General features: G+C 48.5%; 2 protein-coding genes across 2 annotated transcripts; one reads left to right on the forward strand and one right to left on the reverse strand.

The window, feature by feature from the left end:
• The first annotated feature begins 9264 nt into the window (after positions 1-9264).
• Positions 9265-10968, forward strand: LOC109754291 (uncharacterized). Its single transcript, XM_020313194.3, has 5 exons — positions 9265-9506; positions 9615-9737; positions 9832-10077; positions 10181-10348; positions 10448-10968. The coding sequence occupies exons 1-5, from the start codon at positions 9378-9380 to the stop codon at positions 10745-10747; spliced, it is 966 nt and encodes a 321-aa protein (XP_020168783.1). The 5' UTR covers positions 9265-9377; the 3' UTR covers positions 10748-10968.
• A 178-nt stretch (positions 10969-11146) lies between these two features.
• On the reverse strand, positions 11147-15854 carry LOC109754302 (aspartyl protease family protein 1). Its single transcript, XM_020313205.4, has 10 exons — positions 15396-15854; positions 15165-15303; positions 13646-13869; positions 13338-13562; positions 13111-13246; positions 12963-13036; positions 12772-12871; positions 12629-12689; positions 11607-11678; positions 11147-11516 (listed from the first exon to the last, which is right to left on the reverse strand). Exons 1-10 carry the CDS (start codon positions 15695-15697, stop codon positions 11308-11310), a joined length of 1542 nt encoding a protein of 513 aa, XP_020168794.1. The 5' UTR covers positions 15698-15854; the 3' UTR covers positions 11147-11307.
• Between the last annotated feature and the right edge of the window lie 1294 nt (positions 15855-17148).

Consider the following 17148-nt stretch of genomic DNA (forward strand, 5'->3'; position numbering starts at 1 on the left):
CACTTGATGTTTTTCTTGATTTCTACCTTTGTCAATTTCAGCATCACGAAGAGCTCGGGAATTACTTTCGTCATCCCTTGCATACCATAGTTCATCACGAAGTTCTACTAACTTGGTGATGGTGACTAGAGAATTCTGTCAATCACTATTTTATCTAGAAGATAAACTCCCACTTGATTCAAGCGATTGTAGTACCCAGACAATCTGAGCACATGCTCACTAGTTGAGCGATTCTCCTCCATCTTTTTGCTATAGAACTTGTTGGAGATTTCATATCTCTCAACTCGGGTATTTGCTTGAAATATTAACTTCAACTCCTGGAACATCTCATATGGTCCATGACGTTCAAAACGTCTTTGAAGTCCCGATTCTAAGCTGTTAAGCATGGTGCACTAAACTATCAAGTAGTCATCATATTGAGCTAGCCAAACGTTCATAACGTCTGCATCTGCTCCTGCAATAGGTCTGTCACCTAGCGGTGCATCAAGGACATAATTTTTCTGTGCAGCAATGAGGATAATCCTCAGATCACGGATCCAATCCGCATCTTTGCTACTAACATCTTTCAACATAATTTTTCTCTAGGAACATATCAAAAATAAACACAGGGAAGCAACAACGCGAGCTATTGATCTACAACATAATTTGCAAAATACTATCAGGACTAAGTTCATGATAAATTTAAGTTCAATTAATCATATTACTTAAGAACTCCCACTTAGATAGACATCCCTCTAATCCTCTAAGTGATCACGTGATCCATATCAACTAAACCATGTCCGATCATCACGTGAGATGGAGTAGTTTCAATGGTGAACATCACTATGTTGATCATATCTACTATATGATTCACGCTCGACCTTTCGGTCTCCGTGTTCCGAGGCCATATCTGTTATATGCTAGGCTCGTCAAGTTTAACCTGAGTATTCCGCGTGTGCAACTGTTTTGCACCCGTTGTATTTGAACGTAGAGCCTATCACACCCGATCATCACGTGGTGTCTCAGCACGAAGAACTTTTGCAACGGTGCATACTCAGGAAGAACACTTATACTTTGATAATTTAGTGAAGGATCATATTATAATGCTACCGTCAAACAAAGCAAGATAAGATGCATAAAGGATTAACATCACATGCAATCAATATAAGTGATATGATATGGCCATCATCATCTTGTGCTTGTGATCTCCATCTCCGAAGCACCGTGCTTGTGATCTCCATCTCCGAAGCACCGTCATGATCACCATCGTCACCGGCGCGACACCTTGATCTCCATCGTAGCATCGTTGTCGTCTCGCCAGCTTATTGCTTTTACGACTATCGCTACCGCTTAGTGATAAAGTAAAACTATTACATGGCGATTGCATCTCATACAATAAAGCGACAACCATATGGCTCCTGACAGTTGCCGATAACTCGGTTACAAAACATGATCATCTCATACAACACATTATATCACATCATGTCTTGACCATATCACATCATAACATGCCCTGCAAAAACAAGTTAGACGTCCTCTACTTTGTTGTTGCATATTTTACATGGCTGCTACGGGCTTAGCAAGAACCGTTCTTACCTACGCATCAAAACCACAACGATAGTTTGTCAAGTTGGTGTTGTTTTAACCTTCCAAGGACCGGGCGTAGCCACACTCGGTTCAACTAAAGTGAGAGAGACAGACACCCGCCAGTCACCTTTAAGCAACGAGTGCTCCGAACGGTGAAACCAGTCTCGCGTAAGCGTACGCGTAATGTCGGTCCGGGCCGCTTCATCTCACAATACCGCTGAACCAAAGTATGACATGCTGGTAAGCAGTATGACTTATATCGCCCACAACTCACTTGTGTTCTACTCGTGCATAGCATCAACGCATAAAACCAAGCTCGGATGCCACTGTTGGGGAACGTAGTAATTTTAAAAAAATTCCTACGCACACGCAAGATCATGGTGATGCATAGCAACGAGAGGGGAGAGTGTTGTCCACGTACCCTCGTAGACCGATAGCGGAAGCGTTATCACAACGCGGTTGATGTAGTCGTACGTCTTCACGATCCGACCGATCAAGTACCGAACGTACGGCACCTCCGAGTTCTACACACGTTCAGCTCGATGACGTCCCTCGAACTCCGATCCAGCCGAGTGTTGAGGGAGAGTTTCGTCAGCACGACGGCGTGGTGACGATGATGATGTTCCACCGACGCAGGGCTTCGCCTAAGCTCCGCAACGGTATTATCGAGGTGTAATATGGTGGAGGGGGGCACCGCACACGGCTAAGAGATCTCAAGGATCAATTGTTGTGTCTCTGGGGTGCCCCCCTGCCCCCGTATATAAAGGAGCAAGGGGGAGGCAGCCGGCCAAGGGGAGAGGCGCGCCATAGGGGGGAGTCCTACTCTCACCGGGAGTAGGACTCCTCCTTTCCTTGTGGGAGTAGGAGAAGGGAAGGGGGAAGGAGAAAGAAGGAAGGGTGCGCCCCCCTTCCCTAGTCCAATTCGGACCAGACCATGGGGAGGGGTGCGGCCACCTTTTGAGGCCTTTCTCTCCTTTCCCGTATGGCCCATTAAGGCCCAATACGAATTCCCGTAACTCTCCGGTACTCCGAAAAATACCCGAATCACTCGGAACCTTTCCGAAGTCCGAATATAGTCGTTCAATATATCGATCTTTACGTCTCGACCATTTCAAGACTCCTCGTCATATCCCCGATCTCATCCGGGACTCCGAACTCCTTCGGTACATCAAAACTCAATAAAACTGTCATCGTAACGTTAAGCGTGTGGACCCTACGGGTTCGAGAACTATGTAGACATGACCGAGACACGTCTCCGGTCAATAACCAATAGCGGGACCTGGATGCCCATATTGGCTCCCACATATTCTACGAAGATCTTTATCGGTCAGACCGCATAACAACATACGTTGTTCCCTTTGTCACCGGTATGTTACTTGCCCGAGATTTGATCGTCGGTATCTCGATACCTAGTTCAATCTCGTTACCGGCAAGTCTCTTTACTCGTTCCGTAACACATCATCCCGCAACTAACTCATTAGTCACAATGCTTGCAAGGCTTATAGTGATGTGCATTACCGAGTGGGCCCAGAGATACCTCTCCGACAATTGGAGTGACAAATCCTAATCTTGAAATACGCCAACCCAACAAGTACCTTTGGAGACACCTGTAGAGAACCTTTATAATCACCCATTTACGTTGTGACGTTTGGTAGCACACAAAGTGTTCCTCCGGTAAACGGGAGTTGCATAATCTCATAGTCATAGGAACATGTATAAGTCATGAAGAAAGCAATAGCAACATACTAAATGATCGAGTGCTAAGCTATTGGAATGGGTCATGTCAATCACGTCATTCTCCTAATGAGGTGATCCCGTTAATCAAATAAAACTCATGTCTATGGCTAGGAAACATAACCATCTTTGATTAACGAGCTAGTCAAGTAAAGGCATACTAGTGACACTCTGTTTGTCTATGTATTCACACATGTATTATGTTTCCGGTTAATACAATTCTAGCATGAATAATAAATATTTATCATGATATAAGGAAATATATAATACTTTATTATTGCCTCTAGGGCATATTTCCTTCACTGACGTCACCGCAGTTGTTCCCCGGACGGAAGACAGTCGTGAGCCAAACGCCACAGAACGATTTTCATCTTGTTGGGCACTTTGACCCGCCATAAGGATTTCCACAGCTTTTCCTCCTCCGGCCAGCTTGAGCCTTGACCCAAGCCATTCTTGCTCCTGCATTCAGAAAGCTGCTGGTTCTCGCCATATTGTAAGCAGATTTGACAGTGTAAGCACCAAACTTTGTAAAAGGCCAGCGAGCAAAATCATTCCTGCCGTTTCTGTTAATCGGGATTTGCAAAATGTCCTCCGCCACTCTAGCAAGGAAGAAAGCTCTGACAGACTCCGCATCCCACTCCCCCCTCTCCTCATGAATAAGACGGTGGATAGTAGCAGAGGCCGGAATCAGCACACCCGGAGGTGTAGACGAAATCCAGTGATTAGAGAGGATTTTTGTGTCCCGTCCGTTGCCAATGCCCCACTAAACACCTCTCTTCAGCAGGTGCCGGCCATGAATGATACCACGCCAGGTAGCCATAGTAGACCAAGGCACAGAGGCATTCCAGAAGTTTCCGTTCGGATAATATCTGCCTTTTAGGACTCGGGACACAACGAACCCGGTTCAGTGAGAAGCCTCCATCCCTGTTTACCCAACAGAGCTTGATTAAACAACACCATATCACGAAAACCCATACCCCCGAGCGACTTCGGGGTCGACAACCATGACCACGATTGCCAATGTAGTTTGTTCTTTCCATCCTCTCTTCCCCATCACTGATCGGATACAATCTGCCTGAACTTTTCACATGTGGCAACCGGAAGTCGAAAGCAGCTCGAAACAAAGGTTGGAATGGCTTGTGTGATAGATTTCAGCAGAGTCTCATTCCCAGCCCTTGACAACGGCCGATCAGACCACCCAAAAATGTTCTGCCAGGCTCTGTCAGTCAAGAGTTTAAAGGTGCTAGTGGGAGAATCATGGAATGTCTCATTGAAAATACCCAGCTGGTTCTTAACTCTATTCTTGACATCCTCTAGGCAGTGTCATCCAAAGAAGATAGAAGATTTATCCTTGTTGATGGCCTGACCAGAACCCTCACAATACGAGGTTAAGACCGAATCCAAAGAGTCCACACTACGTTGATCACTCTTAGCAAAGAAGATGCTATCATCCGCGAATAGGAGGTGTGAGATAGGAGGGCCTTGCCGGCCGTTTTTGATTCCATGTAGCTCGCCACAACACTCCTTCTGGAAAAGCAGACTAGACAAACCTTCAGTGCACAAGAGGAACAAGTAGGGACTAATTGGGTCCCCTTGGCGGATACCTCGAGAGGGTACCACCGGATCAGTGAGTTCACCGTTGACTTTGATAGCATAACGGACGTTGGTGACACATCTCATAACAGTATCAATCCACGCAGGAGGAAAACCCAGCTTGGCCAAGCAAGCATGTAGGTAGCTCCATTCCACCCGATCATAAGCTTTCATCATGTCGATCTTGAGCGCAAAGAAAGGCTGCTTCACCCGCTGCCTTCTGATCGTATGCAAGCATTCATACACAATCAGGGTGTTGTCAGTGATCAATCTGCCCGGCACAAAAGCACTCTGACATTCTGAAACCACAACCGGCAGGAGCACCTTCAACCGATTGGCCAGAACCTTGGAAGCAATCTTATAAAGCACATTGCACAGACTAATAGGACGGAAGTTCTTCAAGTGTTTGGGTCGCAAGATCTTGGGGATTAAAACAATAATTGAATCACAAAATCTCTCAGGAATTGGTTGCCCTTCAAGAAAACCCCGCACAGCCTGACAAATGTCCTTCCCAAGAAAATTCCAATGTGTTTGATAGAAGAGAGCCGAAAAACCGTCAGGTCCCGGTGCCTTCGTTGGGCCCATCTGAAACAAAGCAGTTTTGATCTCCTCATTAGAGTACGGCTTGTAGAGTTCCTCATTCATCTCCGGAGTTATCCTTGGAGTAATAGCTTCTATGACCCTGTCCGCAGCTTGACAAGGCTCAGAAGTAAACAATTTATCATAGAAGCTTTGTACCAAGCCCTTGATCTCCCCCTGAGAATTGCAGCAAGAACCATCTTCACGGATCAGCGAGTGTATCATGTTCGTTCGCCTACGAGCAGTCGCCCTAGCATGAAAGAAATCGGTGTTGAGATCGCCAGGTTGAAGCCAACCAATACGGGACCGTTGACGTGCCATAATTTCCTCACGTTCAAATAGCTCGCAGAGTTGTCCCTCGATCGGTCGTTCCTCAGCCAGCAGAGCAGGGGTGGGGGCGAAGACCTAATAGTAGCTAGGCGTCGCTCCAGCTTCCCAATTCTCCTTCTGATGCATCCAAAGGCCTCCTTGCTCCAGGATCACAAAGACCCAGCGACATGTTTCAGTTAGACCAAGTTGATTCCAAAGACGGGCAGCCCACCCGCACGTCCGTCCAAGCTTGTTCGACGGTTCCCTTGTAGTCGTCGGCCCGCAACCACATAGCCTCAAACTTAAAGCCTTGCTGAACAGGAGAGATCCGATTCTGAAGAGAGTTGCTGTCCAACGAAATCAGCACTGGGTAGTGATCAGAAGAAGTTGCAATAAGATTCTCCACCCCACAGTCATCAAACAAACTCGTGAAAACACCATTTGCAATAGCACGGTCCAGCCGACACTTGACATGACAATCCGGGTCTTGTTTGTTGCACCATGTAAACCTCGGTCCAGAGTATCCCAAGTCCGTTAGACCACAGTCTAGCAAACACTCTGTAAAAGCTTGAATCTGAGACTCCGACCGATCCCTAGGACCACAATGTTCGTCCTGAGCTAGCACCTCATTGAAATCACCACAGCATAGCCACGGCCCTTCCCACAAAGGTTGTAGGCGTCGCAGGAGCTCCCGAAATTGAGGTCTATCTTATCTTCGGGGCTCCCCATAAACGAAAGAAGCGCGCCACACCGCACCTTCATTTAGCTTAACATGAGTGCCAATGCAACGCTTATTAGCCGCCTTAAGTGTCACTTCAGCAGCTGATGTCCAGAACAAGGCCAGGCCACCACTGAGACCCTCACTACTTACTGCGTAGCAGCCAGAAAAACCCAGAGACCACATAAAGTTCCTCACACGAGAATCCCTCATCTTCGTTTCAGAAAGAAAGAGGAGGGACGGTCGGTAAAGCTTCACAAGCCAGCGAAGCTCGCCAACTGTCGAGTCCGACCCCAAACCTCGACAGTTCCAGCAAATGATACTCATTGCGTCTGGCGGGGCTGTGCCGCAGCCTCCGCCGGATCCGCCGATCGAAATTCTGAGGCCCGTTGCTTCTTTTTAGAGTCGAGGTCAGTGTCTTGACCCTCAGTCTGACACAACACAGGTCCACCCAGAACTGGAACCAAAGCAAGGGTATTGTTCTTCCCTAGCACTTGAGAAGGGGAAGAAGTTGAAGCCTTTCCTGATTTCCTCTTCTAACCAGCAGCCCCTGTCTTCTTCCGCGTGACCGAAAACAACTCACGGCTAGGATCACTGGCCCGTCCTCTACCGCGACCCCGGGAAGAGCGCCCTCGGCCGCGGGCAGCCCCCCCACGTTTGATAGGCGAAGAAACCTCGTCATCAGTAGCATCCATACCCTCCGGGGCAGAAGAGTTGACATGACCTCGAGCGACAGTTTGAGAGTTACCAAAGGCGCGGTCACCTGCACCGGTAGACGAGGACGAAGCCGCACTAGACCTTGAGCCCCCGGATCTCCTCGGACGCTCATCATTGACACATAGCTTCTTAGCAGCATAGGGCAGATCACCATTTTCATCCCGCAAGCCTGGAGTAGGACACATCACCGAGGAGTGACCCAGGATACCACAGGAAAAGCAGACGAACGGCAACCTCTCATACATCACCGAGAAAGTCTCAGTACTCTTCAACTTGAGAGATGTCACAGTGATATAGCGGACAATCGGCTCATGCACATTGATCTCAGTTCTCACCCTCATGAAGCCACCCCAGCATCGACCATCGCTATCTGACTCCACGCTCAAGATCTGTCCAATAGGTTTGGCAAACTCCCGGCCCAGCTTGGCCTTCATAAGCCTCGGCGGCAGATTCATAATTCGAGCCCAAATCGCTAGACGATCAAACTGAACCTGAAGGGGCTGAATATTCTGATCAAAAACTTTCAGAAGCACCGTGTGCTTGCCCACCATCCACGGCGAGCCCTCGATCACCCTGGCCCTATCAGCCTGAGTACCAAATTCCGCCACAAAAACATTGTTCCCCGAGGGATGGAACAGTAAGCCTTTCGGATTACCCCACGCCGGCCGCATCGCCGACGAGATCGTCTAGATGTGAAGAGTATTGGGGGGACAGCACCTTCCCCACTAGGGCACAATCTGGGGCTACCAGATCCGCCTCGTCCTCATCATCAAGGATCACCGGCTGCGCCTCCACCGCCGTGAGACGAAGCCGCTCCATCATCTCTTCAACCCGATCAGTGGATGGCGCGCCGCTGCCCGAGTGCGACGCCCCGTCAATCTCCGCCTCTTTTCCTTTGCCGCGCAGCACCAGGGCAGGCGAACTGCCGCTGCCGCTATGCACATGAGAAGCGCCCAAAGTGGCATCAGACATCACCCCGTTGCGCTCCCCCGCCATCGAGAGCCGATGATCCTCGACCAGTCCCTGCCAAGGGTGGGTAGCGGTCCAACGAGCGCCCCTGGATCACCCCGAACAGCGACCAGATGAGGGAACAACGGACCCCGGATGAGGCGGAAGGGATTGGGAAGACAGGGAAGGAAGAATTGGATCTGGGAAGCAGGATCACAGGTCCATACAGTGATCTCGCCCTAGGAACCACCCGCCGCCCATGGGTCGCGAGAGCCCTAGGAGAGAGAACATCTCTTAAAAGCCTATATGTCCTCGCTTTCGAAATATATAGACCCCGAATGAGGGAACAGGCGAATCAGCATTACGTTAGAACATGTTTTACGGTACATATCGGTTTGCGTCTTGCATAGACCACCATACCTTTTTTGTTGAACACATGATTGTTTACGCATAAGTATATTGTAAGTTGTAGCAATGACGTCAGTGTAGCGCCGTACACCATTTAATCATGTGGTTCTTATGTTTGAAATATATTCCTCTCAAATGGGTCGAGGTGCGCGCCGTCTGTGATACCATGCCCGCATCCTGACATAATCTGACAAAAGACACGAGATTGTCAAATACCGCCCGTTTTGGCTGAAACGCCGTCCATTCTTCTGGACCCAGGGAAACATAAATATACGATACGTCTGAAACGCCATGCGACTAAATCCGCACCAATTCCGCCCCTAACCCCTAACCATGAGCATCCAAGCATGCGCCGTGTGTGATCCGTTTTATCGTACCATGCCTGCATCCCGACATAATAATCCGACGAAAAATGCGACGACCATCAAATGCTGCTCGTTTCGCTTTCTGAATCCAGAGAAATGTAAGTAGGATAGTACCGAAACTCGGTCGAACCGAATCCGCGCCGGTTTCACCCCTAACCCCAAAACCATGAGCAGCCGAACTTGTGTGGTTTGAAGCAAGTGTTTGAACCAATGTTGGCACGATGCGTATGTGTTGGGTCTCCAACTTTTATCCCCACTCCACTTTAATTCGACCGTTGGCAGCCCGCTCCCGATTTAAACCGGCTTCCCACCTCCCATCCGCCGATCCGACCGCAAAGCAGAGCAGAACTAGCCGTTGCCCAACCAAACACTCTGCTTCCTCTTCCGTCCTTCTCCCCCATCGCCGCCCGCATTCCCCGTCCTCTGATCCCTCCCCTCCGATGGACTCCGCCGCGGCGTCGTCCCTCGTCGTCAGCCCCGCCTCCGACGACCGCTTCTGGGACGGCCTGCGCACCCGCGTCGACACCATCCTCGAGGACCGCCGCCTCGTCGCCTCCGCCGCGTCCACGGTGCGTTACTCTCGATCGATAGATCCTGGCTGAAACCCCCTCTTTTCCTTGTCCGGAGCTGGACGGATCCTGACGCGCGCTTGCTCTGATCTGATCTGCTCGGCGCAGTGCGCGGTGGCGTCCGGGCGCCCCAAGCGGCTCCGGGAGGACTCGCTGATGCTGGTCCGCGGCCTCGACTCCGTCGCCGCCTCGCTCGCGCAGCTCTCCGACACCCTCACCGCCGCCCAGAAGGTAACCACGGTTCCAGCCACGCTTACGATTTCTCCTCTCCCCGCTCCGATCCGACGCTCTGGTGATGACGATCTGACGCTCCGGTTGTTTCCAGGGCGTGAACGCTCTAGCGATGTGCTCGTCCCAGGCGAGGGAACGCGAGAGGGGAGAGGAGGAGCCCGACGCCAAGCGCCACTGCACCGCCTCGACGGAGTTCGCGACCCTCGAAGCCCAGAAAGACGTCAATGAAGGTTCAGACAACGGCGCCGCGGACGCGAAACCGCGCGAGGGGCCCAACGGCGATGTCGCCCTGGCCTCCGCCGAGGTCGCGCAGAGCACCAACCTGAAGCGGGCGCGCAGTGTGAGTGTGCGGCCGCGAGCAGAAAGAAACTCCTTTTGTTTTTCACGCGATTTTCGTTGGGGACTCCTCTGATTTGAGCGAGTCGATGGGTTGTGTGGGGCAGCTGGCGGTGTCGATGGCGGGCAGGGCGGCGAACCTGGCCCGGGAGCTGACGACCATCAAGTCGGAGCTGCGGTTCATGCAGGAGAGGTGCGGCCTGCTGGAGGAGGAGAACAGGCGGCTCCGGGACGGCTACGACGACGGCGGCGCCGCCCCCGAGGAAGACGACCTGGTAATCACCATTTCTTCAGAATCAAAATCGACAGAATCTGTTATTGTTCTTGCCTGGCTGATGATCAATCTTTGTGGCGTGTGATACGGCGGGCGGCAGGTTCGGCTGCAGCTGGAGGCGCTGCTGGCGGAGAAGTCGCGGCTGGCGCAGGAGAACGCGAACCTGGCCCGGGAGAACCAGAGCCTGGTGCAGCTGGTGGAGTACCACCAGCTCACCGCCCAGGAGGAAGAAGAGGAGGAGCTGGAGGACCACCTCCTCACCGCGTCCTACGAGGAGGCCGTCATGCAGGGGATGCGGCTCGACTTCTCGTCGCCGCTCGGCAAGATCGACGGCGAGCTCGACGGGGTTCCGGCCACCCCCGGCAGCAAGCTCGGCGTGCTGGTGTCACCTGATGAGTGAAATGTTGAGGATTCCTGCAGCACGGTGTGGTTTCTGCTGTTTGTTTTGTGTTGCGTGCTTCAGTTTGAGCACTCTCTCCGGTGTCCAGATTTGGTGTTTCTTAACGATGATGGCTTGTTATCTCAGTTGAATGTTAACCATGTTCCTTGTTCATTCTTGTTTCTTCGGACAGAGAGAGGCTTCAGCGCCTCAGATAATATAAACTGTGTTGTAACTGCATAGATTCTGAATCTTTATCACAGTGCAATCCTGGGATGGTTCTGACGAAATCATCTCCGGGAGTCAATTCTGCCTTGGTATGCTTGTTATACAGATGTAAATCATGTCCTTGTTTATTCCACTCTGAAGTCTGAACCTGGGATGGTTCTGACGAAAAGGCAAAAGAAAATGAACGCAGACTGGGCCATGAAAAATCGGCATTACAGTTACATTTTCTTGATGATCTAGACAGAATAGACGATTTACAGGACATGTAAGTGGTGCTCGTTGTCTATGCTAACCTAGTCAGTCTCTAGTGTATCTATATATACTAATTTACAACCATGCCGCTCCAACACCAATTAGAAGATCAGCAAATGGAGGAGCACAAACATCATCAAAAGTAAGCTATTATTGTGCCACCACACCACAGGAGGGGAACTGCTGACGTGCCTCAACTGGGAAGCACCGGCTGGGTTCTTCGTCTCCTGGGGAGAGTAGTTCTCGGGTGTCGAACGCGAAGAATTCCGTGAGTTGATGGAGAGAGGGTTTGAGCTATCAGTGTCATAACCTGCATACCCACAGAAACATATCATGAGCATAATAAGCAAGTGACTTTCTACGATACGAAGAAACAAAGCATTCGTAACGGTTTGCTTACAGTTGAATTTCTTCCAGCCAAGTATCTTCCTCTCTCGGTCGAATACAACGCGGACACCGGTCATGAAGTTTTCTGCACCACAAGCAATGCAGAGTCCATTTCTTTAACTGATTTCACTGTCGAATGTGATGTGCGTAAAGAAATTACATTGGCAGTAGGCACCCCTACTGCCTAGAGTCCTGGACTGCCCCATCTCTGGCCAAGTTCGACACAAGAACTAAAGCTAGAAACAAAGAAAAAAGGAACTTACTAGCACTTTGGCATAAAACCAACACAATGCTAAATCAGGTGCTAAGTTCTGTAAAGACATGTTTGGGCCTCATAGGCATGAGATTACACAACCCCTAGACTTTACTAACTACTCAGTCAGATTAGTAGCTGCCTACTTCTTTACTACCATTATTTGGTTCCGTTCATATGAAAGCAAAACTGATGTCGGTATGAACTTATACAAGAAAACAAACAAATATTGTACCATCTCGGACAAGCAGCCAAAGAAAAAATATTGTATAAATATAGTTCAGATAGGCTATATCCCAAGTTCATACACGATGTTATCTCAACTTAGGACATCGTTTCCTAATACATGATACATTTAGATGATTTAAGACAAGCAACTGTATGCCCACTGGACAGATCTGCAATTGTGATATTGGCAATCACAGCAAAAGAAAAGTATCTGAAATGCCTATGTGAATTGCCTCTTCTGTTACCTTCTTTAAGTGAAAATAATTCATTACTGTTGAAAACCATGATGATTTTGGTTTTCAGCAACACCAGGTTGATTTGGTGTGGCTTGTGGGGATGAAATTACTAGATACATTGCATTATTACTCAAAAAGATACAAAAGGAGACAACACAATTCTTAATCGGGAGCCAGAGAAAATTACATGTTTTGTTCTCATCAATGGTCTCGGCATACGAAAAATGAAGAGCAAAAATGACATTGTAAAAATGCTTAGAAGTGTCAATGATAGCGCAACAGAAGAGTCCCAAAGTAATGGATCTGCAGTAAACTTACGTCCAATTATATTTAGTTTCGTGCTCTTGACAATCGCCAAGCAATAAACATACTCATGTTGCTGCAAATATCAAAGCCAACAGGGTGGTTATATAATCATCATCCTAACTTAAGAGAACTGCAGAATCTGAGGCTCGCAATACCTGAATGGAGATAACCTGCCCTGGATCAATAGCAGGGAACAGGCTTCCACCTGCTGTTCTAAGACTTATACTAGGAGTTTGAATCCTTGCCTCGCTAGAGCTGCACAAGTTAACCTTGCTCATTTTAGTCATGGATTGAAAAAACATACGACTAATGGTTCTTATAAAACTTATTTGTGACATAAAATAACCTCAGATCGTAGCAATATTCGAAGGGAATTCTTGAGTCGGCGGCATGGCGATTTGCTTGAACTTGATTATGGAACTGAAAACGAGAAATTACGGCATGAATATTCCCCTATTGAAGCAAGACCAAACAAAGACAGAAAATGTACTTACACCATCTGTTATATATGTATATGCTGGGTCTGCCAAGTATGTGAAGGACGTCCCTGTGTCGAAAATAGTACTAACTTCCAAATCCATTAGGTTATTTCCGACAACAATCCCAGTGATGGTGATAGCATATGTGGGGCTGGAAAACAAGAAATTATCCCAGGCAGGCCAAATTAGCACGAGGCAGACAGCAATGGACTTGCCAAGGTAAATGGACAAATTTTGCTCACTGTTTCTGATTGATGTCAAGTGGTGTCTCTTCTTGGTCCGAGCTGCCTTGGTCTCCAAAACTGATCCTCCCAATACCATCACGGCCAAAACACATTGAGAAGGAATTTGATGTCAGACCTTTCTGAGCTAGAATGCTAGGAACTGATATCATGTCTACCCCAAGTCCAAAAAGACCGTTTGGAGCAGCAGCATCCAGAAATGAGCCCGTCTGAACCTCTCCGCAACTGATAAAAATGAAACAGATCAAAGTTTATCAAAAAGCTGTAAGTGAAAATTTTCATCTCGCCACATACAGAATAAATATTACCCAAACATTATTTGTGCCTTGAGAAATTGAGGGTGAGTATCCTCTGTTGATAGGTAAAGCACATCCTCAACAAGAAATCCAGAAGATGATGTGTCTGCAGAGACATACACCATCTTGTATGGACAACTAGACGTTGTAGAGCATTCTTTTCTAAGACCACAAAAGTCACTATTGCAAGGAACTGATTGGCTTGTTGATGACAACGAAGGGATGTAAAACGAAGCCTGAAAATCTCAGAAAATCAACAAACTGTAAGTAGAAAAAATGAAAGTCTAAAAACAGAAAAAATGCAGGCATACAGCAAGGTGACAACAAAAGGTTAAATAATAAGTGTGTTCCCATATCACAAATGACACTACTGAGAGGGGGGGGGGGGGGGGAGGAAAGAAAAACGTTTTTACGATGAACAGAGCTCAAGATATGAAGATTAATTGTGCGTATAACTGTGCTGTCCCTAATGACCCCTGCACCATATGTTTGTAGTGCTAAGGACTGCAATCACCGTAAAACAGACTACCACTAGACCTGAATACTAACTGTCCAACAGAGGCTGTTGCAAAAAAGAACAGAAAACCCAAAAGGGTGCTACTTATGTATGCAAAATAATTTGGTCAGGTAATTCTTTCAACAATCCAGTAAAACAAGAATATAAGTCGATAGAATTTATGTAGAAAAGACTCGAGAATTTTCCTTCAGTACAGTTCAGATCTATGCGGTTTCAACCAGTCTATGATCAACGGAACATAAAACAAGGTGCAAACGAAAATGAAATGTGTATAGAACTTGAAGTAGATCTACACTTCAGACCTTTCTTATTCTCCATGGTTAACTGCACCTAGAATAATGACACAGTAGAAAAGAACAGTCCTGTAATTAACTACGAACAGTCAAAGAAAAATTCACCCCCTAACTTATCACCGCCGATCAGTGTTACATGAAAAATGATCATGTAAGCAATTTTATCACTATTAAAGAGTTCAGATAAATAGTGCGGAAATACACATTAACGATACACATCTAACACATTTTCTTCTGCATGCATAGACTGTGACAACCATAATTGTCACACGAACTCTGGATAGTGTTTGCGCAAAAGATGTGACATTCAGGCACCTCCACCTTATAATCAGGTGACTATGAGGAACAAATGTTGGGAGCAGTGGAATAGGAACGACATCGCAGTGAAATTCATGCCACTTGACAATAGCTGCTGAACTGCCAGATCAGAAGGTGTTGTATGCAAACAATTGCCTCATAGTCACACATATGAAGTGTGAGATGATCATACTAAGGGCAGGCCCCTGACTACAGGATCAAACAGGCCTACATTGAGCTTCTGAATTCACACTTTCCATCAGTTTCGCCACCTTATTAGGACATACGGCAGAGCAAAAATTTAATAGTAACAGACAGAATACGATATAAACATGCCGCGTATGAAATCGACTCTGAGCTATGCTATGCAGCGTCGCCCATCTGCATCCAGCGAGCGAGACTCTGTGGAGGGCAGAGGTCTTACCGGTGCGGACGCGGCCGAAGAGGGCGGCGGCGTGCAGCCGTCGCACTGGCAGGGGAGCCAGAAGAGGTCGCTGCCGGTGTCCAGCGCCACCATGAACGTGTGCCCCGGCGTGCCCACCGTCACCAGCGCATAGTGCAGGCTACATCCAGAAATCGAAAACATTACTGAGCATCTTGAATTTCGAAGCACACAGAATCTCGAGAGTGGTAGGTGGTGGCTGGAGGAGCTTACAATCCGAGGTTGCTGACCTTCAGCGTGGCGTTGCCCTCGGAGAAGGTGAGCGGCGGGCGGCCCCCTCCGGCGGCGGAGGCGGACAGCGCGCGGTGGCGGTCGTGGCCGGCGAGCGCGGCGACGTAGGCGGCGCCGCCGGGCGCCGGCCAGCCCCCGGGGAGCTCGTGGCCGCGGGCGTCCGCCCACCGCCGCACGCGCGCGGAGAACCGGTGGTGGAACTCCAGCGACGGCGCCCCGCCCGCGACGCCGGCGACGAGGAGCAGGAGCAGGGCGCCGCGGAGTGGCTGGGTCGCGGTCAACATCTGGGATGCGGCCGCCGCATGTGGCCGGGCCCGGCACGGGGGAGCTAAGCCGACGGTCGTGCGCGACGGTGGCTGGCCGGCGACGGGGTTCCGGCCTGCCGGGTGTGCTGCCTGCCTGTGTGTCGGAGTGTGAGTGGGTGCGGCGTCGAGTCGCTTTGCTTTGCGTCGGGATGATTATTTTCTAGCGGGTTCTTTTTTTTTTTGAGACAAATTCTAGCGGGTTCTGGAGTACGGAGGGCAATAATTGTGGTCGCTTTGGTTTCTTTTCTTACTCGTCGTGGGCTGGGCTGTAAAATGAAAAGTGAGCGCTTCCGCCTAATGGCATCCCCCTTTTCCACCTTTCTCCTCACTCCCTGCTCCCCCTTCACCGTCCATCTTCGTCGCAAGGTGCTCGTAATCTAATCTAGAGCATCTCTAACAGACCCTTTAAATCGCAGTTTTCAGTTCGTGGAAAATGCGTTTTAAGGGTCGGTTTGAGCTGCGGGCCTGCGGCCGGACAGACCCCTTAAACTTAACCTGTAAAATCAAATATCGCTTATATTTTCTCCGCGCGCCTTTTTCGGGCTGGGTTGTCGCCTCATCGGGCCGGGCTGCCCATGCCCAGGTTTAATCTAGTTACAAGTGTTTTATCATTTCAAAGGTGCAAAGTGTCAAACTTGAGGTGTGATCCCGGTGAGCTGGGGGTAACACCACCCTCCTGACCATCCAACCACTGGTTGGGTCTCAAAAGGTAGAGAACCTTGCACGTGGATCGATCGATGAACACAGCCGCAACCGCACTTAGGCAGCTCGACTCCTTTGATTCAAAAGAATTTTACATGATTATTGGAGGATTTGAATCCTTAGGAATTTTTCATACATAACCATTTGATTCCTAGGATTGGGGTCCTTAGGAGTTAGGAAAACTTCTAAAGATTGCTTTGCGCTTTATTTTGGTGAAGAAGTTCCATCCACTCAAAGCCCTTTTACAATTCTTTTATTTTTCATGCAAATTTCTGTGATTTGCTAATCTTACATGTTTCAAATGAGCCTGCCACACCATTTCTTTATTTTAATTATCCATGTGTTTCGTCAGTTACCTAAGTCAAATTTGTATGTTATCTAGAGTCATCAATAAAATCATTATTTAGACGTGTTTTAAATGGATTTTACGTAAATAGTTTACGTTAAATGCCATGGCATATAAAAGAAATAGGCCGACTTAGTTCGACGACTAGGTCCTACCTACAACTACGAGTGCATGCGTATCTTTTTTTAGGGGAATACATGTGTATGTTGTTGGTGTGAGGTATGGCAACAACAGAGACATCGCACCTAGCATGATGGGAATTAGATTAATGTTGCGAAGGTAATATATGTGTAATGAATCAATCTTTGAGTAACCAATATGGTATATTGGTTCCGATGTGAATGATCTTTTAGCTTGCACAAACACCTTCGGCAACATTTGT

Source organism: Aegilops tauschii, chromosome 2 (assembly GCF_002575655.3).
Source record: "Aegilops tauschii subsp. strangulata cultivar AL8/78 chromosome 2, Aet v6.0, whole genome shotgun sequence".
Taxonomy (NCBI): domain Eukaryota; kingdom Viridiplantae; phylum Streptophyta; class Magnoliopsida; order Poales; family Poaceae; genus Aegilops; species Aegilops tauschii.